We start from the raw sequence: 27,535 nt of genomic DNA on the forward strand, positions 1-27,535 counted from the left end.
TTTGCGTGCAAAGCTAGTTCGACCTACCTGAAATCACATCCACTCGCACGTTTACATACATTAATTATTCCAGCCAGGAGAATTTTTTAATACCCTTACGTTAGAAGGGCGCGTATATTTGACTCTCCTTCATGTTTTTTTGGGAACGAGGTTCGCTGTTCATTTGCGGTTAGCCTTACTGACAGCGAGCATTACTCTTCCAACTTTCTAACGGTTACACTTTGCAAGCAGCCTTTAATAATCATTATTATCCTTTTTCAGTTAATCGACAAACAGGAGTTTAGGGTCGGATGGAATAAATGAACACGATTTTTACGATTTTATTTTAAATTGGTCCATAGTAAGAATAATAACAATGTTAATGTACAAAAGACAAATTACATACCTTACGTGTAATGTTATATTTACAAAGATTAGAGGTTTTGATTTATTTAACCGATATGATTGCTTTCTTTGTATATAATTTGCTTGGTACATAATTTTACGTAAATTTTATTGAAAGCGCCGAGTAGCATTTTCTTACATTATATATTTAACGATATTCGTAGCTTTGAAAATGATTGGCTTCTATATGGATAAAGTATTGTTTACAATCCAACACCAATAACAAGATTAACATCTACATTATTAACTTTTGGAATCGGAAGCTGACGAGAGGCGTATTAATTTAATGCACTTGTAGGAAGCAAGTTAGCAGCAAGGATAGAAGGCACACAGACTGGCACTTACGTACCTTAACTGAAAGAAGTGTGCTGTCAGGACCTAATTTCGAAAGATTGTAGGTAGCTTCTAGAGGGGCGTTCGCCGTTAAGGTACACTTAAGTAAAAAACAAATTTAGAATTGCAAATTAAAGTTATATCACATATTCTACATTATTGTCGTTGGTAGAAAGAAAAGCCACCGTCAGTTCAATTCGGGATGGTATCCCAAGTTTTTCCTCTGCAAAAAGAGGTGTATCTCTCGGAACGTTGGCCTGTCCGATTCGTTCCTCTGCCAGCACTCGCACATCAGGTCGTAGATCTCCTTCGGGCAGTTGATCGGGACGCTTAATAAAATCTGCGTGGGTAAGACCTGGTAAGTTAACGATGATGGGGAAGATACGTAACTTACATGCCGTCCATTATCTTGATAGTAGCAGGTTACGTTTTCCAGCACCTTGGAGTCGTTGAACTCTTCAAAGGGCTGCTCCCGTGCGAAGGATAGAATTTCCCAGAGCGTGACGGCGAAGGACCACACGTCACTTTTCGATGTGTACTTGCCCTAGATGGAAAATGGGAAATGTGGAAGATTGTTGTGAGATAATTCTTACCAGCAAGATGCTTTCCCACGCCATCCACCTTAACGGAAGCGGTCTTGATTCAGCAATGATGCAGTAGTCGTTGATATACAAAGTCCTCCCGTAACCCAAGTCTGAGACTTTTATCCTATACTGTTTTCCTACTATGCAATTCCTGCGGAAAGAATAAAATGTTACAACGCTTCAGGATTACTGTCGCTGTAGAAGTATGTAGACTCCAGTTTAGGTACTAAAAAAAACAGTTCGTCGGATTTCAATGAGCTGGATCCCAAATCTTGGGAAAAATATTTGAATAGCAATTTGTGAGCATGAAAGATCAAAAGTTTTCGCTTTCGGTGCTTTCTCCGCTGCAGATCTATAAAACCTCAAAAAAGGAAAACTATGTACCTCACCAAATTGCATCAAATTTTAGTATAATATCAATAGAGCTTTTTCAGCGATTTTCTTTTTACGAGATTCGTAAGTTAACTATGCGAAAGATGTTTTCTTAGGCCTCTAACTAAGGTCTACATAATTTTTCGTTGACTGTAGTTTAGGTATCTCCAATAAGAACAAAGATTAGCAAAATCTCGAATGCGAAGCTATCGCGACCTGACTTTTAATATCCAATTATTTTCGAATGAGAGCTTTTCTTTCAAATTAAACTAATAAAAATTAAGACGTTGAAATAGTTCTTTCACTGTGTGAATAGTCACGTAGGTTTTCTTAAAGCTCTAATTGCAATTTTAACTTATACTCGCTTTGTACCTTCTGAAATGAGAGATCGTAGTGCCTAATTTACTTTCACTTAAAAGCGGTTAAGCATATTTTCCACACATTTAAGAAATTTATAAACCGTTTTTGAGCATTTAAAGAAAGCCGCCTTAAAACTAAATCTTTCAAGATGTTAATTTTTGGAATTGCAATTCAAAGGTCGTGAGTATACACAGTGTCCAAGGTAAAAATGTCTATCATGGGGATCTCGGAAACCATAGAAGACACGAAGGGAAAAGTTGCCCAATTAATGAGTTATATTATCATGCTGTAAACTGTAAAGAATACGAGATAATTTCGATGACTTCCGAAATTTGCCCATTTTGTTATTTTTTCTGATGTTGTTTGAACAGATACAAAGCAAAATATAAAAAGACTTTCTGATTGTCACTATTTGAGCTCTACAAGACACCATTGAGAGATTTTTAATACAACGTTACGTTTCGGAAAAATCGTCAAGTTTATTTTTTTTTATAGAGACCCCCCTTTTTATTACGGATACAACGATGTACAGCACATAGACACATACAAAAAAAACAGGAGTTGGAAACTGTGGGTTTCAACAGGACGTTGCACCCGCGCACAGTGCCCTAATCGTGTGAAAATGCCTATTGGACAATTTTCCTGGAAAATAGAAAATTTGGCCGATAGGTAGTTAAGAATTTATCTACAGATCATCTTGCCGTTCTTCCAAGTTTGTGGGAACCTTCGAAATTTAGAAATATCTTTATCAATCTTAGGATTATTTTTGAAATCTTGTTAGAATTTTGACAAAGAAATCTTAGACACGTCCTTCGAAATCGCCTTTAGACATATCTTAGGAGAAATAAGAGTTAAAATTCTTCCTATAAGGTTTGCCCTAAATCTTTCTAAAAACCGTAAGAAACTTGCAAGTTGAGAATTTTCTGTTGTTGTGAAGTTATCAATATTATCACCATGTCCTCCAAATTTTGATTGAAATCTCAAAGTCTTTTTAAACTCCGGTATCTGATTAAACCTTAATTTTGACTTCACATGTCACGAGGGATCGATTTCAATTTTAAAACACGCAAACATGCAAATTATAATAAATATTTCCTCGTACTGTACAGAACAGGACAACAATACAAGTCCAGTTTTGGAGTAATGATAGCTGCTCTTTCCATGCACAATTAGAATGTAGACGCTTTTAGCAAAAATGGTTTGTTTCATGATTCACTTAATTAGAATGGAATTTTTATTACAATTAACAAAATTTAAGAACGTAAATAAGGAGAAAGAAAATGTCAACGCAACCCCTATTTGATAAAAAGACAAGGTGATTCGCCATGGTGTCGACCCAATACGAGAAATCAAGGCCTCATTGGTAAAAAAAAGTTCAGGGGGGAGCTTGACCTGCAGATGTGTTCACAGGGAGGGCAATAAGAGACATAGATTGACGTTACTGATTTATGGCTGAGGGTCTTAGTCAGAGGACCGAGCCGGGATGTGTGTACGCGGCGGCGTAACCGTTTCCCAAATAGTATGAGCTCCATCTTAACTCCCCAGGATGTCATCTCCAACGACGCATTCAACCCCAATCGCCAATCGGAATGTTCGGCGAGGTCTAGGAGAGGTCCGCGCCAGCTCGGACCGGGAAGCCCCCCGTGAGTTTGCAGTAAATTTGTCGCAACTTAATAATGAGTTCCAACCAACAATTAGCCCCATTTAATTAGCTACTTCCCTTGTTAAAAATGCTAACCCTTCCGCCCCCTTTCTCATCATTATAGAAGAATTAAGGTTTAAAATTGACATCGATAGCTTATTATAAGTACAGCATCTAGAAAATTCCTTGCACTGGATTTTTTGCGATTGACTTTTTATACATTTTTGGGAGTTTCTTAGCAATTTGTTAAGAAATATTCCCAGGGTACTTAACTACAAATGGAACGTTCCCGTAGCCTTGTATTTTTGCCTCTTCTACGTACTTGAGGATTTGCTACTACCATTAATCTTGAGTGGGACTAAAATAACAGATTTTCGATATTTAAAATTTTTTGTTGAAAATAATTAATTAAGAATAGAAATTAATGACCAAATGGGGTTTAAAATAATGATGTGTTAAAACACTTTTTAAAGGTAAACCTTTAGAACTTTACTATTACTAATAGTATTCCAAGGTATGTGGAATCATCGAGGGAATCATAGTGTAAATTTCGATTCTTTACACTATGGTAGAATGAACAATCGTTTCTGATAACCCTATTTCTTTAACGATTACAGAAATTTTACTCGGCGGTCAATCAGCGCCAATTCTTTACCTTGACGTCATTGGCAAGTCATGAATGGACCGTTTGAAACGCTTGTACGAAAGGACTTCGATCTACTGCCTTCCTTTAGTAAAAATTTCATTACGCTTCTTTGTTCTAATTTTAAATCACACTTCTCGCCTCTCGCCCCTTTCAACGTAGGTAAACAAAAATGAGAAATGTTAATCGATCAGAACCAAACTTAGGTATGGTAGTACTATGAAATGTTACGTGGAAGGTTGTTGAGATATTCTGGTGTTGTGTGTTTTGAGGATTAAAAGCTTTAGAGGAACCATGGATATTCGGTACTGCAATGTAAATAAATATACCTTTATTCCATGTACCATAAGTCTCAGTAAAAATTGTAAAGTAGTGGAAGCTCGGTATAATGCAATTGTGGTTTCTGACGACATAACAAAATTTCTTTTAGAACCTTCCTTCTACGACTTTTATTACGTACAGTATAGTAATGAATTTCTTTATAACCGAGAGCATAACAGCAGATATGGAATTTCTAGAGGAACTTTTGCCTATCCAGATCCCATATACTGCCCGAAGTCTCACCCGTAGTAAATCACACGAAGAAGGTTACATTTACGCGCGTCACCTACTTCAACATTTAAAGTGTAATTTCCGGCAACATAAACTTCCCATGTAACATAAGATACGTATTTTCTATTCAAAAACTCTGAATCATTCTAGCGCCCTTACATTGTTATGCCATTATGCATTACCACGCAAGACAGTAAAAAATGCCCTTTTCACGCGCTTTTGAACGCAAACAAAAGAAGGAAAAAAACGCTAATCAACCCCATTATCGATTTTAGTTTACTGTGGTACGATTGCATTTGAAACCATTTATAATTGCCCCAATAAAACAAACGTAATTGAATTTCAGTTCCACATAAACGTTTTCTGATTACACACGTAATTTATATTAAATAGTTGGAGTGGAGCACTTGACGCTGACAGAACTTAATTGATGAACGTTTATATTAAGTTAGTTATCCTTACGCCAGGCAATAATAAGCTCCTTCGATTCCTTTATATACCTACGCCTTGTTTATTTAGCAGGAAACGACCCGAAAAGTGTGGATGATATTTCTGAACAAGGAAAGTAATATTTACTTCCGTTACCTATCTAGGACTTGGAAGGTGAAGTGCGTTACACATTTAGATTTTTTGCTATACTTCGCTTTTAGCTCAAAACTGGTTAGTCCAGCAGTAAGAAATTATTTTCGTTTACTTTTGAAAAACGCCCATTTATTACTATCATGTATTATTATTTCGGATCACATTTTACGCCAAAATATGCCATCAGGGGTGGATTTACGCATAGTGGAGACGGCAAAATAGAACTAAAAAAACAATTACAAATTTCACACCGCTAGCCTCTAACTTTCACTATAGCCTCTTGATTGACATGTATTTTAGGAAAATACGCGCCTTATCTATTTTCATGCTTAAAAAATGTCTTTGCATAATTCAGACTTTGGGACATTCAAGAATGTTTTATCTCCGCCTAACCATGTTGATCTATACCATCTATGGGCATGGACGGATGTGAGGCTAGCTCTTTTCCGTAAAAGTTCTAGCACAGATTTAAATCTGTGGTTCTAGTTTTGAGAGATTTTAATAAAAATTGCATTTATTTAGTTGAAGTAATCTCAGTTCAGGGAATTATGAAAAAATTGCTCAAAAGGCCTCATGATTTAAATAATCGCGCTCATTATAAAAATAAATTTGTCCTGGTAACATGGAATTTCATTCTAATTAGGTGTGCAAAACGGTATGAAATCCGCGGGGGGTGGAACTACACCCCCCGTTTCACATTTCTTTTCGCATCAAAGTGGAACAATTCATGTTCGGAATTGCATTTATCAGGGCTAAATTTTGGTTAAAGGACAACAAAAGAACAATATTAGAAAGCATATGCAAGTAAGGAGGTCAGATAGAGGCGTAGTCATTAAAAAAACTTTAATTATTTAGAAAGATTTAAAAAAAAAGGAGAAAAGTATTATTTAAAGTGGTTGTTGGATCACAACATTCCCCTCGCGGATGATTTTTGATTCGTTCAATATGCATTATTAATGTCAATAACATTCAAGTCAGTCGTCTCTCAAAATTTAGTAGGTATAATTTTATTCAAATTGAAGAAAAAGTTGGGTAAGAATAGTAAGTTAATGCTGCGAAAAATACAACTGCGCGCATTAAAAAATAAAATCTAAATACTAATTTCCTTAATTACTTTGAAAACTTCATTCACAAGAGGGTAGGAAATCGCGAAAAACAGAAGTTAATATAAACACAAATGAATATTTAGGCAAGCTGTTCGCGTCAGTTATTACATCAGCAACTTTTAATAAATATACAAAATTTAATTTGAAAGCGGCAATAAGGAAATTATGCCTTTTATTATGGGATTCTTATAGGACTTACCTAGTAGCCAGATCTTTGTGTACAAATCTCATGGACTCTAAATATTTCATGCCTGATGCAATTTGCGTCGCCATGTAGATAAGACACCCGTAGCTATAATATATTTTCAAATAACAAATTGGGTCGTTTATTATTTTCTTACGTACCTCAGTGTACTTGCAGCTGACGCTAACGGTGTTGCAGTTTCAGCAACATGGTCCTGTAGAAATTGACATAAATCACCCAATTCTGAATGTTCTCTAACTGAAAAGTAGGGTTCGTAATCTAAGCATGCACCTAACAATTGAGCAACATTAGGGTCTTTAAGTTTCGACAGTACACGCACTTCTTTGTTAAATGACGTTCGATACGAGTCGTCCTTTAAGGACTGTATCATGACGAACTTACAATCACTGTTAATCACATTATTTAAATGCCACTGCACTTCGCACAGGTGTACCTCGCCGAAGAGTCCGTCGCCTAGTTTTTCTATTACACGCAGTTGCTCCCGCGGGAACTCTACAATGTCGATGTCCTCCTCGCGTACGGCCGAAAAATCGTCCTTCTCCATGCTCTGGGGCAATATGAAGCGGCGACTCGATCTGCTATCTGATGACCTTTGAGATGTGGGCGTTAGTAATGGCGCGGATGGAATTGGTTTGTGACCTTCGAGGGGTAGGTAGATTTTTGGATTTGCCGAGTACATTTCGGGCGGTGGAGGAATCGGAGGCGGTTGAGGGAAGAAGTTCAACAAAGATTGAGGGCTCCTCAGCGAGGGCGATTTCGCATTTAGTGGAGCGATCACGTAGTCCTCTAAGTTGCAGTTTTTGCGGACGATGTCTGGAACATCTGCAACGAGGCGGTCATCAAAAGCTTTAAGAGCTTTGGAGAAATACCTGTATACATTGGACTAAGGTGGGCGCCGTATGCACTGGCACGAATCGGTTCCTCGCGCTCAATTGATTTATCAATTTCATCGTCGTTCATGTCCATCTAAAATTATAAAAGTGATTGATAGGGTTCGCTGTAAATCTAATGCATAGTTATGAACGGGATTGTGGAGGGAAACGTCAGCTGGGACGAGTCAAAAACTAACTACGTGTGAAACATACTTTTAAATTATTCAGTTTCCATCGCTTAAATTTATAAACAGCTCGACCACTTAATAATGTAATCCCTAAATTGAAAATAATACACGCTCTCCCACTCTCGGTTAATAATTTAGTTTCGTATTATATACAAGGGCTCTTTTCATTTATGACGGATTCTATAAGGAAAACCATTTCATTTTCGGTCTATCGATTAATCATTATAGAAATTGACACTTATCACTAAGAACAAACGTTCCAAAGATAATCCGATTACGTTGATGTCAGTATTAAAACCATTTTGGTCTTTCCCAACTTTGAGCTCTTCATTTTCTCTTTTTATCGGAAATAATATGGCTCACGGGTTTGATAATATTACTGGCTGATGCGTGTTACAATAAACGTAAATAACCGACTTATATTTTTTTGTGATTGAATGATCGACTCTCCATTTTTCTTTTCTAAGTGGGATATAGATCTATAACACTCGGTTATAACGACGTTGCTCTTTATGGCTGTTACATTCTGGATACACCAATTTGATTTACATTTTCGCGAAACATAAGGGAGAATTTCGTTTTTGTAGGCGACTTACTTTGTAGCCCTTTATGTAACTTGTGTATTAAACAAGCTCCATTTAAACATTCTAATTGCCTTCTTTATTTTAAGACACGCAATGATGATAAAGGCAATGCTTAATCGTTCTTATTATGGTTCTGTGTGCTCCGGAATACAATGCCCAAATTTAAAGAATATCGCCTCTTTAGATGTAACTGCAGACTGAAAAACTATGTTATTGGGAACGTGGTTTTCGGTCGAATCTTCATGGCTTCATATTTTGTTGCCCAATATGACTATCCGAGCCCCAAAAAACTAGAATGGGAAACAAAATCATAAAAACATAAACGGAAGTTAATTGAATCGCCTAAAATACGCGGATGACATAATTTTGTCTACTAAGAGCTCAACAGAATTACAATAAATGCATGTTGCATCAGAAAAAAATGGGTGACAGGTAAAAAAATAAAACAAACATAATGACAAACACCAGAGAGAATCTAATCATAAAAATAAACGGCGAAAGATAAGAACACAAAGAAGACAGAGAATAAAACTTATCAAAGAAAACCAAGAAATAGGAAAAAGAATCAAATTGATCTGAGCAGCATTCGGAAAACTTCGAGATGCACTGGAAAATAAAAAAAACATTGCACAATATAAAAAACAAGAGTATTCAACCAGGGAGGACATACGGCGGCTTCTGGACAAAAGATGGAATGCGCAAACACTAAACTGGAGACCATGGTTGGGGAAAAGAGAAAGGGGAAGACCACAAATACGATGGGAGGACGAATACGCAAAAAATGCAGGAAAATCAAATCAAAGTAGGCACTATTTCTAGGCAAATGAGAAGTCCAAATTTCGGTTTTTCCAATTTTTCCGTTTCCAGAGATTCTTTAGTTTCGTCTGAACCTTCGATGTTTATGGTTCCTCTGCTGCGCTGCTTCGAACGTTTCGGTTTTTGACGGTAGTAATCTTAACAATAATGGATGAAATTTTCTTGTATATACCAAATATGTATATACCAAAGAAAGGTAAGGCAATCAAGATAAGATCACTAGTGGTCAAATACGGAAAAATCATACTAAAAGGAAAAAGGTTACGAAAGTGAACTATTTTACGCGGAAAAATAAAATGGGGCACAAAAATAGGGACTATGACACGTGACTCAAAATGAATGTGACGATAAAACTTAACAGAAAACTTGGGTAAAGTTGTACGAGTCAAGTTAAGTTTCAAATTAGGAAGGTCAGAGGGAAACGACAAAATAATCCTGCAAATGATAAAAAAATTCGTTTAGCCGCTTGTGAGCAAGAGGCGAAGAGTGCAAAACTTGTTTTTTCGATTTTAATAGCCCTTACTGACATTTCATGCCTTAACGAGAATGCAAACATGAAATAATTTTTAATTTCTGATCGAATAACACCAATACCACCAAGTCTGTAAGTGGTGTAGTTCCGGAGCCTTTCTGACAGACAGACATAAGGAGCGCAAAAGTACACTTTTTATTTTTTGAAAGTGAAAGTGCACTAAATACTAAGATCAGTGAAAAGTAGAAAGACTCCAAGTATATTTATACATGCGATGTCACTGTGTATGTGAATATATTTACCATGCTTCAATAGGAAAAAGCAACGAAAATGAAAATGCAGGCCTGCCCAGAATTTTATCAAGTCATGGTAATAAAACTGGACAAAAATTTAAAGGAAATTTCAACAGAAATGGTATTGATCATTAATAGGTAAAGAAGAAAATTAAGCGGATGGTATAAAAAGATTTGTTCATGTTGGTCTAGCAGACAACCCATGTGAATTTGTTTCCATGGAAATTAACTGTGAGAGTTAAGTGTAACTAGAAAATGTATTGAGGAAAATTGTATTGTTTATATATCAGAAACTGGAAGTCTATTAGTTGTTTGTAATCGTCGAAAGTGTTTGATTAAATAAACATGCTTGGTACATTTGTTTATTTTTCTTTCACAAACGTGATGCAATTTACTTTGCAATACCTTCCGCGACATGACAAGCTAACGGAAAAATACACGTAACAAATTCTCAAACTACCTTTACGAAACTTTATTCTACGATAACTAACCGCAATGGTACTATTTTGCTTTCATAAATCTCCCTTCTCATCCTAATGTGCTCATTTTCTTTGAGTGAGACTTTAAACCCAATCGTCCCAATAAAGGAACCCTTTCCTTGGCGGACCGAAGAGTGGAGGCCATCCCTTCGTTATCACGTGGCCTTTATTTAAATACGCAAATGGAAAGCTTTAAATTAATCGCATGTCCACAATTACCAACGAAAGCTTTGTAAACGCGATGGATTACGATATCTCTTTTTTGGACTTAATAAATACGGTATGAACAATTAAAGTAATTAAAAAAGATGGCGTTCCATTTAAACAAGCCTAACTTGTGGATGTCGACCACTTTAAATTCATCTGCGTATCAAACTACACAATAGAAATTTGCAAATGACCGGATTGTCCAGTTAAATACCTTCATAATACGAAAGCTTCACATTTTGCATTCTGATTGTTTAATAAAAGTAACAAAAGCACACTTTCCGAGCGCATTCATCACGTTTGTGAATATAAAACCCTCCCCCATCGCATTTTTATTAAATGACAATATGTTCTAGCCTTACCTTCAGTTCGCAGTCCATTCGATTTTCCACGTTAAAATTGCTCGGTTCCGCCGTAACTTGCTTCAGTCTATGATTTCTGTAGACTATGAAAACAATAGCTGCCGTAAGTATCAATATAACTACGGCGAGTACACCAATAACAAAACCAATATATTGCTTCGAGTCCTCGTTCGAATCCGTTTTTATGGGTGCTCCGGCAGTATTACGGCCAGTTTTGGTAGATGTAACTTCCACTTCGTCTTTTTGCAGTGGATATTCTCTACCCGTATCGGGAATCTCGACGTCTTCCTCCCATTCTGTAAAATTTCCACTCACCACTGCTGGAATGAGATCGTGATCTTGCTGCTGTGCTGCTGAATAGGTATCACAAAGAAAGAAACTTATCAACGAGTTTAGTGCTCGATTATGTATAATATTTTGGGGTGTCGAGCGCATTCAGCTGGGATGAAAAATGTACACCGAACATTTTTTTTATTAAACGCAATAAAAAACTAATTTCGGTTAAAGAGCACAACTTGTTGAAAAATGCGAATTTTTTAACGGAATTATAAATCATGGGGGTAATTGAGGATACGCAAAAGGGCTAAACTTGCTTACCGGAGTGAAACGAAATCTCACTGAGCAAAATCCATTGAGCGGCGAAGTAAAGCTGGAGTTTTAGGAAACGTCCAATGCGGTGATGAAGCTTAATAGTAACGTTACGTGCATGATCAAGAACTAAATCGGGCATGTACGAAAAGTGTACAGGTTCTCCGTTAAATACATTATCGCTAATGCTAAAGTACGCTTTAGCGTGCGAAAATACCTGTGAGAAAAAAGCGTTAGGTATACAAAGTAATATATAAAAATAATTCGTAGCTGAAGTTGAGTTTTATCTTTGATTTCCAGTTATTTATGAATCTGCCAAAAGTCAAGCTTGAACAATATTTATGTTGCCATTATTCGTTTGGCCATAGTTATTTGCATTTTAATGAATTGCTACCACTTTTCATTCACGTTCGCGTTATTATTTATAACGTGGAGTGTTGTGTTAAATAATAAAAAGTAAGGAGCTTGTTCGGCGTCAATTAAGAAACGCACAGTGAAAATTGCATTTTATGTAATAGATTACACTGAATATAAAAGGTACTTGCCGATCTTTGATGTGACCGTTTACTCTACCTGACAGTTTGTTCGGAAACAAACCTACACACAAAGTCTATCAAATGAGTTTAACTGAAACATGAAAAACCGTCCCCAAATCGACTGAAATGAAATGCCTATATCGCAAAAGCAAAAGCAGCCCTGGCATTTCCTTTGTACTCACTTCCGACGTGTCGTTCATCCCCAATTCGCGTTTGAAATTTTGACTCCACCATAAGTAAGATTTTGCCGGGTGGCGGGTGCTACCACATTCCTTCCCCCACAATTCGCAGTTTGGTCGATTTCGCTAAAAAGCCTTCACAAAATAGTACTCAATTTTTGGGACACTTCTCACAGCTCGAGACACGAGAAAGAGAAACCGAAAGTCAACTACCTCTCAAAGTTGCACGCCTTGCAAAGGGTGGTTAATTTCGCCCCTAACAAAAATTCAGAGTTGTGCGCGTTTATAAGGTCTTTCCGACGGCACCAGTTTGAGAACAATCGGACCGAAACTAAAGAAGGAAAAAAACTGAAAAATCACCACGTTAGTAAACCCACGTACGCTAGGGGATGGCGCCCAGGTGCCGCCGACCCCACATCATGTAATCTCGTCCCTAAAGTTGTTAATTACATGGCTCCGCTAGACGATACTCCTTGTCGTTCTACAAGCGTTATTCTACGAGCCCCCATTTGCGGCCAGCCAGCCGGTCAAACTGAAATTAATACCTTTTTACAAATACATTTGAAAAAATGCGGTAAACACAATAAAAAAGAGGAAACACACAAATAAATGAATGTGTCTTTAGCCGTCAATCGGTATGGATCCTGGAATACAGGAATATCTATATATTATAAATATCAATGAACATTCAAAAGAAATTTAGCAATATATTTGATGTACCTAAAGTGACAGTTGCCGATATAGCGCAATCGATAGTGTGCCTATACTAAATCCGACACTATTGCTAAGTTTTTTGCTATTGAGGAAGCTAGAAAATAGAGTAATAATAATAGTAATAATAATAATATTTATTGATGTTTTACACATGGTGTTTACACAAGTGTAAATTACAAACAAACATAATAATTATACAAACTATTCCATTATATCACATTTATTCGTCAAAAATTCTTCTAGTGAATAGAAAGCCTTTTTTATTAGATATGATTTAATTTTAGATTTAAACTCCATTTCATTGCAATGTTTGAGAGCGGTGGGCAACATATAAAAAATTTTATGGCTAAAAAATTAGGGCCGTACTGACTTTTTTTAAGTCGTAAATAAGTAGGTACGTAATTATGCATTTCGCGTATCATAATTGTGAAAGTCCGAGTGGCATTTAAATTTTTGGCAATTACTTTTCATATAAATCATACAGGTATATATGTAAAGTGAGGGTAAGGTAAGGCTTGCCTGCTATCAGATTGATAGTCTAGGTTAGCCAATATTCTAACCACTCTTCTTTGTATTTTAAAGATTCTAGATACAGAGGAGCAGTGACCCCATATTAAAATACCATAATTCATTATGGCATGGAATAATCCGAAGTGCGCGTAACTTCCGGAAAAACATGGTTTGGTAAATTACGGAGTAAGAACACAGTTCTGTTCAGTTTTGAGGAGAGCTCGTCAATATGGCGTGTCCATGAAAGTGTGGAGTCCAGATAGACGCCTAGAAATTTCACCGGCGTTTGGTTAATTACATCAGTGTCCCTTCTCATCGTAAAAGTTAAAACTTCTGTTTTGTCTTCATTTAGAGGCAACTTGTTCAAGTGGAACCAAGACTTGGACTGCCCTTGAAGATCTATACTTCTTATATTTGTTATTTCTAGACTAGAACCAGAGCTTAGTATTGTAGTCTCATCGGCATATAATATGAAATGACCATTAACTGTAGAAGGCAAGTCATTTATATAAATTAAGAAAAGTACAGGCCCTAAAATGGAACCTTGTGGAACACCAGACTGTACACATATTTCTTTTGAGAATAAACCGTTATATCTAACAGTTTGAGAACGTTCTTCGAGATATGATTGCATGAGTTTAATGGAAATTTCATCAAAATTATATGCTTTCAACTTATTTAACAAGATCTGATGACTTACACAATCAAAAGCTTTGCTTAAATCTAGAAAAGTTGCTGTTGTATAATTATTTTCATTAAATGTATTTAAGATTGTACTAGATAGATTTACAAGGGCGTCCGTCGTTGACTTTTTTGATCTAAAACCGTATTGTGCATTATTATAGTATTTTACATTATTACCCAGGTAAGTGAGTTTTTACTGGCGATAGGAGAATCTCCTAGAGCCAGTAAAAACTATTACCTGGCGTATAATGTACAATATTTTATTTGTTACTCATTTGTAAACAATAGTAAACGTAAATAATTAGTTCTTAAATTAATCTTGAAGAAATGTCTAAAATATCATGTTATCCATGTAACAGAGACTTCGCATTAATTTTGGCCAATGAAATTACTAGATTACTAACTTGTAAAATTTTTACAGGTCTGCTATCAGTTTTACAGGTCTGCTGTCAGTTTTACAAGTCAGTAGCGTTTAAACATGACGTTTACCCGTTTGCGTTTTGTCTTGTTAATCAACGTTTACAACTGAGTAACAAATAAAAAATATTATTGACCTCAAAATAATTCAGTATGCGATTTTTTAAGATCTTTTCAAAAATTTTTGAAAAAATGGGAAGTATTGAAATCGGCCTATAATTTGAAACATCCTCTTTGTCACCCTTTTTAAACAAAGGTAAAATAGACCGTTTCAGTGCCTTTGGGAACGCCCCTTCCCTAAAACACTCATTAATTAACACTGTTAGTGGTAATACAATTAAATCCCTTAGACATTTTACAATTTCTGCAGAAAGATCATATATGTCTCGACATTTACTATTAGATAAAGACGTAATGGCGTCTCTTACCTCAATCATGCTTACTTCGTGCAAAAAAAATTTTAAGTGGGGAGCCGGATTATTAATCCGACTAAATGAGCTCGTGCTTAATGTTGCAGAAAAAGTAGAATTAATTCTGTTGGTAATTTTCGCTGGAATTTCTTTAAAATATGTATTGAACTCTTCAGGTGTTAGGTTCGATAGACTTTCCTGACGATTAGTATTTCTAGAAGAATCGATAATTGACCACATGGCCTTACTAAATTACTTAAATGCTAGTTAAACCAGGAAATTGATTTTTGATTTTTATTAAAATGTTTACGCTTGACTGGTAAACAATTATCAAATTCTTGTAGAATTATATTAAAAAATATATTAAACCTAACCTCGCCGAGACTACTAGAATCTTTTAAAAAGTTCCAGTTTGTGTTGCTCAAACATTGGTACAACAAAAATTTTCCCTTTTGGGTAAAGGGTCTACATTTGGCGTAAATTTTTTCTTTATTTGTAACATCTGAACCTAGCCGCAGTAATAAGCAAACATGAAGCATATTTTCTCAAAAGAACGTCGGATTATTGAGATATTCAATCAAATAACATTCTTTTAATGGAAAAATAAGTATCTATATTTCTTATATATTTTGAAAGAAAACGGTGCTGAAAAGCATTAAACATGCAATGTAAATATCTATTCTAGATTAAGAAAAAACGGAGAATAGCTCATGAAAACTACAAACAGAAGAATCAGAATAAACATGTTTTTTTGTTTCCTAAGCATCCCTTTGATAATAGAAAAATTACGTATTTCAGTCCAATCCTAATCAAAGACCGTAGTTAGAGACTTGTTATGGCAAGTCTCTAACTGTATAGTGTGTGGTGCATCATTTAATAAAAATATTGTTTACTGAAGAGTCCCAAAAAGCGAATTGGTTACTATGAAAAAAAACATGTTCTATGCTAACCATCGTTAAAGTTACGTAAAAAGCAAAATGCTGTTAAAAAAATATGATGGGTTGGTTGTACTAATTTAATTAAGCAGACACTAAAGCAACTAAAGGAATGTTACATTTTTCTGTTCCAAATAGGACCAAACTTTGGTATAACCGTCAATCAATTGTGCTATATTGGCTTGAATTTCCTTTTTAAAAAAGTTTAAACTTTAAAGGCCTCAAAAGAGAAACGCTGACACGCTTTTCTGGCTGTAGGTATATCATCAATAGATGTCGAACTTGAAAGAAGGAATACATCTTAGTTACGCACAAGGTACCTACAGTACGTTTTGTAAGAGATGCACTACAAAAACTTTCGACATATCTCATTAAACGTTATTAAATCCAGTTTATTTCTAAACGCATACATCGGTTGAAAAGGCAGATTTTCCATTCCCAAATGAAATAACCATAAATTTCCCCGCAAGTATATCAGGCAGTTAAATGTGAAAATCAAGTGAGCGTATTTATCGAAATTGTAATTCTAAACAAATGTGGTCAGTGCTTGAACGCCTAACCGTCAGGGCAAAAGAGACTAATTGTGATGCTTACGACATTATTTGCGTGAATTGCAAATAATGTCACCCTTTGTCACTAGACACGGATCGTAATTTTTTCTGGAAATTTGTAAAAAAAGTGCGTGCGTGTAGAGGCCGATTGATCCCATCAACCGAATTATAGAAAGGGTAGCAATTCAATCGATAGGACGCAACTCCAGCTACAAGATAATATTAAATAAAGTCACCCTGCTTCACCTACCTGCACATCTTTTGTAAATAGGTTATTTGTATGTAGATGCACAGCTGAAAAGTTTCTGACTTTGTCAAACTCAAATAACATTTCCAATGGATGACCGGCCCAACCGGGTGTATCGTTACGCCACCCTACCCATTCGTATCCTTCAAGTAACAGAAGTAAGAAATTTTGTTCGAGAATAAAACGCTCTCAACTTCGCGTGATTAATGGAACATACTCAAGTCGATTAGGTAAATAACTTATTATTTAACTCGGATGTAAACTAAATTGGCGTCTTACCTTTTCCGTGCCCTGAAAGGTCGAGACGGAAATTATCTTGTCCTTTTTGGCCGTCGACAAGCTGTCCAAGACCGTGAAATAAATATCCATTTTCCTCCCGTCCATCGTATGTCCTATCAGAGAGGTCTAGCTCGAGACCTCTGTGCAACCCCTGCGGTCCGGAATAACTCAACAGGCCATCTAGATAACGTCAACGTGACATTTATATGATTGTATTTCAAAAAATAATAGAACGTAAAATTGTGCCGTCAATTTTATCCATCCCCATTCACAAATCCCTACAATCGAAATAGACTCCGAGCGGATTAGGCACTTCCGCTAGAAATATGGCGTCAACGAATTTGCATAAAGTTAATTAATACGTTGGTTCGTATTTGTTTATAAAATAGATGGGAACTAAGTTTACTACGTGCGCCATTTTCTAAATAAATAAGATCAAACGATAGTTTGTAATAATAATTTTACCAAAACACTGTTTGGTAATTTTAATATTGCTGGTAGCGTAACTAATTAGCGACGCTGGGAAATCGTGATCTGAATGCTAATCGAATTACCTATCCTCAAATAAGTGCTTCAAACACCAAGATTTACTTACCGGTCCAGACACATCCGACAAGTTCGACTCGCATGCAGACAGTTCGAACGTGATCGCTATATGGAAGTAATCGAATTTTTGTTGCAACAACAGGCGGATCTAATCTTTGATCAACTACGGTGAACGTGTTTGTATTTCCGGGCAGCAACTGTAACAAAATAATTGAAATTAGAAATTCGGTCTTTCGCAAACTACAAAGCTCAGCGGTCACCTTCCAAAGAACCTGCATCGCAAAACAGGGAAAACACGTCGAAATCGATGAGAAAGTTAAGTACTCCGTAAAGTTACATACACTGAGATGTTTTATCTAAATTGCATAAAGCACAAAATATTAACATTCTGCAAGCATCTTACTTTAAAAACGTATGCAAATCCTCCCTCTATACGATCTGTATTTTCTATGAAAGCAGCAGCAGCAGAAGTTTTTGTTAAAAGATTCTATTAATCGGTTAATAGTTAATTACTTATTGATAAATCTTATTGTTTTGCTGATCTCTTAGACTGTAACAGAATAAAGGAATACATATTTCAGAACTGTTATTTTTCAACTAACGCAAAACCCCTTGTAATTTGGGAAAAATGAAAGCTTTCCTTACTAGTTCTATAAGCACATACAATTTAGCTCTACATATTACCACACACAATCACGACAATAGAAATTGACCTGAAGTTTGTTTTCAAAACTTCAAACGCCACTTTTTTGGAATTTTCCAAACATTTAATTTCATATTTAAAACAACCAGTTACAAAATTTCCCGAAAATCGCTGTGTTTGTTGCACACTCGCTTAAGGATGTTCAGATTTAGCGTTTAGCAGCGTTTCCTCGCTGTACAAGAATGTTGATATGTTCCTGCAGGTATCTTGTAGCTTGAGGAATACCAGAATTTTTTCTGTTTCTGTTTATTTCTGTTAATATGCTATAAAGAGGCAAATATCTATATCTTCAACTCCTCAAAAAATTTTTCCTACGACACAACTTTACTTTTTGACTACCTAAGGCCTTGTCAGGTTGGGGTGAAAAGTGGTTGTGAGGCCGCAGCCCAGGCAGTCAGAACGCGCATTGCCAAGAACAAACTCGTAAAAAAAATGCTTTCAGTTTTGTGGAATGAGATATCCTTCTTCAAAATATTAAGGAAATAATTCCCCAGCTTTGCCCATACCCCTGGCAGTGCTACTCTTCTCCATCTAATTCTATGTATAAACAACATCTAATCTTTCGAAACACCTAAAAAATTGGGATTTACAACGGCTTATGACTGAAAAACCCCAACAATCTTTGTCTCATCTTGGATCACCACACAGAGCCATCTTACTTGCTACATCTGAACATCTGGTACATGGTCAGATGCTTTACCTTCTGCAAATTTAGGAACTCTTTGAGACGAACATCAACCGTTTACATGCTGGTTAAATTTTGCGCAGCGGGAGTTACGAAATTGTTACGGAAGTGTTTTATTGGACGATTGTAAGAGAAACAAACATTCGTCATTGTACAAAACATCTTTCTTTCAATCAATCAAACAAGTCGCAAACTACTTCATTAAACTGATAATTTGATTCGGACAAATGGCAGTTCTTGTTTAAGAATCGTTATTGATTTGCCCTCTTTCTCTAAATAACCCGTTTATAGAAAGGAAATGATGAAACTTTTCCTTGTATTGCTAAAAAGTTTCTTGCTCTTATCCAAATCCTCAAACTTACTTATACTATGATCTTGAGTCTCGTGGAAATAATTTGTATCCATTTTGAATGATTTGAAGTATCTTAAAGTAAGAAATTAAGAAAGTTTTAATAAGGACATTTGTCGTTTTGTTACCGCATGCAATTCATAAAGTTTGTGTAGTCGATGATTTGATGTCTTGTAAAATGTTTAGAAATCAATGAGGTTACTGACACAAGTATGACTAAGTTTTCCAATGTGCATAATGTAGGCTTGCGTAAGTATGTAGAAAATTGCCATAAAACTACGATAGGTTTGTCAGTTTAATTGATTGTGATACATTTTATTATTACGATGACGGCCTTTCACCCTATCTACTTCAGACGACGAACTGTTTCCAGTCTAAGATCTCAGTCATAAAAACATGCAGTAAACATTTTTACCAGTTCCGAAAGCTTACGCGCTGTCCTGCTTAATTTGAACAAATCTCCAATCTAATATGGGTGGTATTTGCTTAGTCTTGCAATAAATTACGCGAATAATAATGCAAATTTGGTAAATATATATGAATTTTGTTAGCATGTCATACGTTTAGGGTGTAATTATAATAACTTAATACTGAAATATTTCCACATTCTCGTAGTAAATGAATAATTACTCTAATATTTTAAGTTTATGCGTTGGTATGCAGAAATTCGGCTGCCATCATTCATTAAACCGCACGCAATGCCGCACACATAACCTCTCATTAAATTAAGATTATTTTATAAATTAAACTGAGTTCGGCTTACGAGGTGCGTAATAAACCCCGAGTTGATTTTCCTCATAACTAAATTATGTTATTAATTTATACGCTCAGATAGTATATACCTATACGCATATATACGTAGGTTGCGAAAGTGCCTGAAAAATGGTTTTCCCGGGAAATGATTCTTGAAATATTAAATTGGATTTTCAAGCGTCAAAGGTGTATTACAATAAGGATGTATAAGAAATGTATTCGTGTTGCTTTAGGGTAAGCTCTGTTTTGCATGAAAGGTTGAAATATTCTCCAGAGCAAAAAATAATCTTTACTCCATGACCTACATTTTCCGATTTTATTTACCTTAAGCCCACGTTATATAGGTACGTGTACTATAACTAAATTTAGTAAAGAATCAAAAACACAGCGCGTAGGTACAGGCAAGTAACTGCAAATTTTCGCTTCCTTTGCTTCTGATTATGCCAACAATTTAATTACTTACAATTTCGATTACATTGGACTGTCGTCTAATCCAATGATATAAATTACAAGTGCGGTTGCTATCCGTAAAAATTTAAATCAATCAATAAAGAATGTGAACCTATAAGAATCGGAAGCATCCAAAGAAGTAAAGTAACTATGTCCAAGAAATGGAAAACATTCGATGAATAAACGAACTAAAGGTTCGTATTGTCAGAAGACAGATTTAAATTTAAATATTTTGAAGAAGATGATGATAAGAAACTAAAAGAATTTTTACAAGTTCCATAGAAAAAGAACAGGGACCCATGTTGTAGCGACTTCACAGGTTTTTTACTTTTGTTTGTGTTTATTGCTAATAATTCATTTTTTGGCTGCAGTCAAGCAACGTTTCGCTCGATTAATACTCATATTTGAAGGTGTAACCACTCGCTCGTTAATAAAAAATGTCTTGTAGCCTTCTATTAACGCGTAAAAAGATTGCTTCAGCAATTAGTTCTTAAATCTTCTGTAGAAACAAAAGAATTATTGTACCTCAAAAGTTGCACCTTTGGCGTTTAAATGGGATGCCAAACTAGGTGCTAAGAAAGGAACAATTTATATATAAAAATGACATACTTAATTTCAATACGTAAAGGGTTTACATTTCTTTTCTTATTTATAGAGGGTGGGGTGGACCCCTTGAAAATATTTAATCAAGAGGAAAAAATTTGAGGCACCGCAAAAGTTAATCTCCATATGATAAATGGGATGCTAAGGAAGGTGCTAAGTAGAGGATAATTTATTTAAAAATTACGAAATTCCAAAACAGCCAGTGATTGTATACGATAGCTCGTGACGAGGACTCTTGAACAAAATTATTCAAAGAAACAAACAAATTTTATATGATCTGATGCGAAACTATGTGCAAAAGATGTCGTCGAGATTAAATAGAAAGCAGAACTACAGACAAATGTACCAAAAAAGTAACATAATTTCAATACGGCGAGAGGGTTTACATTTTTCGTGTATTGGGTTAAGGTGAACTCCTTGAAGGTGGTTACTTAATCAAAAAAAGAAAATTGAAATCAGTCTAAGAAACAAAACAAAAATGTGTACCCTTTGCCATTAAAAGGGAAGGTCACCCCTGTACGGTTATATAATGCTATACACAGATACTGCGAGTATGAAAAATTTATTTAGAAACTACGTAATTTGAATTAGGCGAGGGTTTAAATTGCTATTCTTGTTTAAAGGATTTCCGGAAGGCCCCTTGACGTATCACAGGGATAAACACCCCTTGAAATAGTTGGTGTCCAAACTACCTACGGTGTTTCGATGATACAAAACTGTAAAGTACTTGACGATAATGAAGTTAATAAGATAAATGGCATGAATACTATCCAAAAATGTAAATTTTGGCATTTCGTGTCTAATTTATAAATAAATAATTTCGATAGTTCGATTGATTGGGCATTTGTGCTGCTATTAATTCAAGTTAATTTGTTTACCTTTTCGACTATCGATTTCCCCATAGCAGGAATTGGCCAAAACGCGAATTATATAAGCGAAACTTATAAGAGTATAAGTTTCAAGAGGTATTCAGAAGTTTGAAAGTTTTCAGTAGTGCGGAAATGTAATGACATTCTAAATTATATGGGGTAATATTCTAAAGTACGTCTGGCAATTTTCATACTCGTAGATAAAATGGAAATATATTCTTCTAGCTTATAAATTTTCTCAATATTGTTAATGCGAGACGTTAATGTTGCTCAGAAAGTGAAAATTGTACGCCCACGTTTCGGGAATTTATTCCTGATACTTTCTTATAACATTCGCAATAGAGGAATTTCTTCGAAATAGAAATGAAGAATGTCGCTAAAGTACTCACGAGCCGATTTTCCTCTTGAAAAGTTTACAAGTTTGGTGTGTAATGCCTATACAAAGTGCAATTTTGAATGAAAATTGTGCTTATAACGAAACGCTCAAGTGTCACTAGACAAAAGCACCACTTTGACCTAGGTATGCTTTCTTACTCGTTTTCCTGATCTGTAGAACAACCCTCATTGTCAGAAGTTTGCTAAGTGGCAAAATTCCCGTTAATTGTGTATTTGTCAACGTAACAACAAAGCAAGAGCAACAAAGCAACATTTATGTGGTTACACGCCTTTACCTATACAGTTATTTGCTAGCTTGTTGACCGCCTTTTTGATTTATGTTCGGGAGTTTGAGCAATATTTCTTCTTCTTTTTCAACCTTCTCTGTGTTTTTAAATTTATATTGCAGTACGTAAAAGATGAAACAAGTTTATTAGACAAAATCAACCAATAAGCTCAAAAAAAGAGCTTATAAGCAAAATACCACACACAAGCGATCGATTAAACAAACCGGTCGTAACTGCGATTTTCAACAAACACAAAAATCAGCTGTTTGAATCCCTAAATGTCGGTCTAAAATTTCTGTTACTAGAAGTTGAAAATCCTTAAAGTCTAATAGTTTCTAACCTTTGTTAAAATTTCTAAAGTCTCCAAAGCTTTTATAGGTTCTGAGATCTACTAAATTTGCAGGACTATTTCTGAAACACCTAAATATTCTGAAACTGTTAGAACTTCTAAGATCCTTACATTACAGTTCTTGAATTATCTTATTAATTTTGTCAAAAGTGCGTAGATGTTCGGTAACTGTATGTATAATTTTGATAATATGAAATAGGCCAATCAGCAAACATTAAAAACGGTTGCATTAACAATGTATCAAAAACTCGAGGATATAGGTTCAAATTTGATGGAGATAAATTGACTTTCGCACAAAAAATTATAAGTATTATCGTGAGAATCAAATGGTATTTATAAAATGCACGTTAATCCTAGAGAAATATTTCAGTTGGAGATTGTGGAAAGCCATCTCCACTAAAGGTTTAAATTTAATATCAATCAACATATTTAAAAAATACCCGCAGTAAACCGCCCTTGCTAAGTACGTTTGCATACCTGTTTCCTGTAGAAAAATCATTGCGTTAATAATTACGATCATATCTAATTGGGGTTATCTCTATGCAGTTTTTATTGGTTGATACAGTTTTAAGGAATTTAAGTGGGATTTCGAATTAAATACGAGACCCCGCGGAAAGAAGACGCCTTTTCTTGGTTTTTGAGGCCGAAATGCTGTCCACAGAAGTAGTACTTTTTTTGTATAAAATTTTCGAGGATGAGTTACGGTCCCTTTATAGAAGCATAGAAGCATTTTGCCAGTTTCGAGTGCTATTCCTTTATTGCGGCGTATATTATTGTAAATCTCATCATGGTCGGGATACGATCGATTACATCCAAACTCCATTTTCATCTTTAGTCCCATTACGGAAATAGAACTGCAAAAGCATCTTATTCTCTACTAAAGTAAAATGCATGTCGGTGTACACCTATTATACGCTACAACAAAAAAAAGGAATTTGCAATGCAAAAAGTGTTTTACTCACCTTGTAAATATTCGAAAGGAACTAATAGTCTTGAAAAGGACGAAAGTAATAAGAAGAGAACATTGTGCAGGAAAATAAACGAATGAAAAAGAACCAAAGGAGGGTAACAACAGCGAACTAAGTCGATTACTAACACTTTTTTCACCTTTTCAAAATTGTCAAATTGGGTCTGATTCTTGAACACTCTGGACCAATTTTTTGAATAGGTATTCGTCTTGGGTCAGGACTATGCCTTATTTTAAGCAAATCATGAAAATAGTAGGTCTATATATAGTCTTTTTCCATATATATTTTGAAGCTTAATGGTCCCTCATATCAAATTAACTTAAAAATCTATGTAGGTAGACTTTTCATTTATAATAATCGATCCAGCTGGTCGTTGGATTTTCTGTAGAGTGGAAGTAAACCCTGTTCCATGTGAATATGGAACATAATAGCGCACACTTTCTTTGAGGTGCTAATAGATTTTTCGTATCTAGAGCACTTTCCGCGATTAAAATTGTTATTCTTCCTCTAAAAGGTGTACAGAAAATCATTACTTTCTGTCAAAAGCGCACTTAAAAACAGAAAACAACGGGAATAATACTGTGCCGTTAACATTTACATCATGATGAATAATTGCCTACAGAATTTTATGAATTCAGTGCAAGATTCGATAACGCAAGAAAGGCCGCTTAACATACCTCCTTTCCCGATCTATTCTTCCACCTATACCAGCTCGCGAACCCCGGCCTCCAGTATTCCACCATGTACTCCTCGGCATACTCTTGACCCTGCCCGTTCCCGAAACGTCCCTGCGTTCGCACACCATTAATCACGTGCAGCTCCTCCAAATTAATTTCTAAATATTCTTTGGCGTCACGCGATACCATCTGACGAGGACACCATGCGCCGCCGTTTTTATCGTTGCGTAATCTAAAAGGAGAGAATACATTTCATTTGCCTTTCTCGAAATTATAATCATTACAAGAGCATAACGTCTAGAAGGATGGAAAATTTAATTAGATTTTCTTTGTTTGATGTACGTTTTTGTACATTTAAATACTGAAAACACAAAGAGACATTAACAAGGTACAAGTAATCGTTTTTATTATAAGCTTTTAGAGTAGTTTTCTTTGTATTGTCAAAAAATACGAAGTGCTTGCGTCATTATGACGTACAGAGTTTTTCAGAGCTCGGTTTGAGCTCGGATAGGTATATAGACATTAGACACTGACTATTTGTTTGAATGACAAACCTTCCGTGTTGAGGTCCCACACTACCAGCATCGTACGCTGAGCTTGCTGTAACGGCCGAATCTTTGATTGCACCTGATTCCATCCCAAGGGCCGCCGTGCATGTTACTGAAACAAAACCGTTTCGTTAATTAAATTTGACGCTCGACTAATTTTTTCCTATGTAAATATAAAGGAGAGTGTACGCAATATCTACAAATTTAGAACAGCAAACGGCGGAAAAAAACGCGTTTCGTCCACAAATCTTTCATCGTCAGGCATTTATAGTATTTTCATTCGTTTATATAACTGAAACATTTGTACATCAGAGAAGCTTTCATTTTATAATTATACGTGACATTTCTAATCGCCTTAGCCTCGGTTGGCCTGCTTCATAAATTTAATACCCACACATATACCTACAGAAAACCAAATGCGGATTTTTAAATAATATTTCCTGCGGCTGCTGGTTAGAGACGCGAAATTACTGTGTCGCCACTTTCAACTCTCGCAGTACGTTCCATGCATCAGAGGTCTAACTAATTTGAATGAATCAACTGGAGGCTATTTCAATATTTGGAATTAGCACTATATAAGGGGTACACGCAATGCATCATGCCGAAACAGTTTACCTAAAACCGACGAAATTAAAGCACCCCCAACGTAAAAATACACTGTCTCAGATCGACCCGGAAAAAAAATTTTCTTATAGAATGTGGCCTGTAGAATCCATAATTTCAAACAGTTCCAAGATTGAGCTACTAGTTCAAAAGTTACAGCCCTTTGAATTTTTTTCGAAATTGGTTTCTAGTCTATAACTTTTGATTGAGAAGCCTGATCGAAAAAGTACGAATTGATTTGGATTTTACGCACCCAAATTAATAAGAAAAAGTATTTTCCCGAGAAATTTTGGTGTAGTCGATTTTTCGTAGAAAAGGAAGGTTATACACTGCTTTTTTTTGAGCCCCGCAAAAAAAATTGTCTCAGATCGACCCGGAAAAAAATTTTCTTATAGAATGTGGCCTGTAGAAACCATAATTTCAAACAGTTCCAAGAATGGGCTACTAGTTCAAAAGTTACAGCCCTTTGAATTTTTTTTCGAAATTGGTTTCTAGTCTATAACTTTTGATTGAGAAGTCTGATCGAAAAAGTACGAATTGATTTGGATTCTACGCACCCAAATTAATAAGAAAAAGTGTTTTCCCGAGAAATTTTGGTGTAGTCGATTTCTGGTAAAAAGGAAGGTTATACACTGCCTTTTTTTTGAGCCCCGAAACAAAAATTGTCTCAGATCGACCCGGAAAAAAATTCTTCTTATAGAATGTGACCTGTAGAATCCATAATTTCAAACAGTTCCAAGATTGGGCTACAGAATTTTTTAACAACCTAACATCAACCCCAATTAGAGAAACGTGTTAACAATTTATTAATAGTGCAAGAAACTAAATACAGCACATACTTATAAATTTCCAACAGGCCATTATGATCTACAGGCCAGGTGGCAATCGCCCCCCTGCCCCCCCCCCCGGGCCAGTCCGCCCCTACGTAAAACCACTCTACACTAAATACAATGTTTAAATTTGCTCCGAGCAGTTCAAGTAGTTGATAATGCAAGCGATTTTGTTAAAGAGTAGAGTAGATGCATTACAAATTTTCTTGCCGCTTTAGCTGTGAACAGATAAAAGCGTGTTTACCTAGTGTAATGGTTCGCTATTTCATTAGCTTTTAATCTTCAGTTGGATCGCGTTTTATGGATTTTCGGTGTCGGGGCGCTTTTAACTTTACAAGTACGCGACATTGGCTCAAGCTACCAATTTAAATAGCTTATACATTTTGTGTTTCACGATTCGAATTACTTGTACACTTTTCTTTCTAGGGCAAAAAGCTAAATTCATTCCATCTTGGAAAATTGCCTTCGTAGTAGGTGGAGTGACACATAGATAAACCAAAAGTATAATTGGTTTGGTTAAACTGTAAAAAGATCTCATTTTTATCTATTTGTGAACTCTCCAAAGTACTACTTCCATTTAAATCATTTGTACTTGAATCCAGGCGGATTACCCAATAGTTAACAACCAATTACGGACAAACACAAATTTAGATTATAAAATGACGTGGATACATGAAAATTAATGTGAAAAAAAAAACAGAAGAATTACATTAGAACGAGCATTAGAAATAAGGCATTATTTTAAATTTTGATAAATATTTCGCAAGTTTTAAGGTGTGGTTAGTTGCAGATCCTGCAGCTGAAGAAATCGGGATGTAGAGATTTTCGTTTCAGCCTTAATATTCCAGGATTTT

At 35.6% G+C, this 27,535-nt stretch overlaps 1 protein-coding gene across 5 annotated transcripts in view; it reads right to left on the reverse strand.

Moving 5' to 3' along the window:
* Window positions 1–305: 305 nt before the first annotated feature.
* The window catches only part of LOC116173157 (discoidin domain-containing receptor 2-like), a 55,121-nt gene continuing 27,891 nt past the window's right edge, over window positions 306–27,535 (reverse strand). The window contains exons 3-15 of one of the 5 annotated variants that reach the window (XM_031490460.1): window positions 25,255–25,360; window positions 24,701–24,932; window positions 17,682–17,829; window positions 17,087–17,266; window positions 16,811–16,950; window positions 11,634–11,841; window positions 11,037–11,353; window positions 7,633–7,729; window positions 6,904–7,585; window positions 6,758–6,850; window positions 1,311–1,452; window positions 1,112–1,261; window positions 306–1,057 (exon numbers count right to left, since the gene is read on the reverse strand). In XM_031490460.1, coding sequence (XP_031346320.1) covers window positions 905–1,057; window positions 1,112–1,261; window positions 1,311–1,452; window positions 6,758–6,850; window positions 6,904–7,585; window positions 7,633–7,729; window positions 11,037–11,353; window positions 11,634–11,841; window positions 16,811–16,950; window positions 17,087–17,266; window positions 17,682–17,829; window positions 24,701–24,932; window positions 25,255–25,360 — 2,648 coding nt within the window. In that variant the 3' untranslated portion in view covers window positions 306–904. Of the gene's footprint in view, window positions 1,058–1,111; window positions 1,262–1,310; window positions 1,453–6,757; window positions 6,851–6,903; window positions 7,586–7,632; window positions 7,730–11,036; window positions 11,390–11,633; window positions 11,842–16,810; window positions 16,951–17,086; window positions 17,267–17,681; window positions 17,830–24,700; window positions 24,933–25,254; window positions 25,361–27,535 lie in introns of all 5 variants that reach the window. The other 4 variants (XM_031490459.1, XM_031490458.1, XM_031490457.1 and 1 more) reach the window with 4 other exon arrangements.

Source organism: Photinus pyralis, unplaced genomic scaffold (assembly GCF_008802855.1).
Source record: "Photinus pyralis isolate 1611_PpyrPB1 unplaced genomic scaffold, Ppyr1.3 Ppyr1.4_LG6, whole genome shotgun sequence".
Lineage (NCBI taxonomy): Eukaryota > Metazoa > Arthropoda > Insecta > Coleoptera > Lampyridae > Photinus > Photinus pyralis.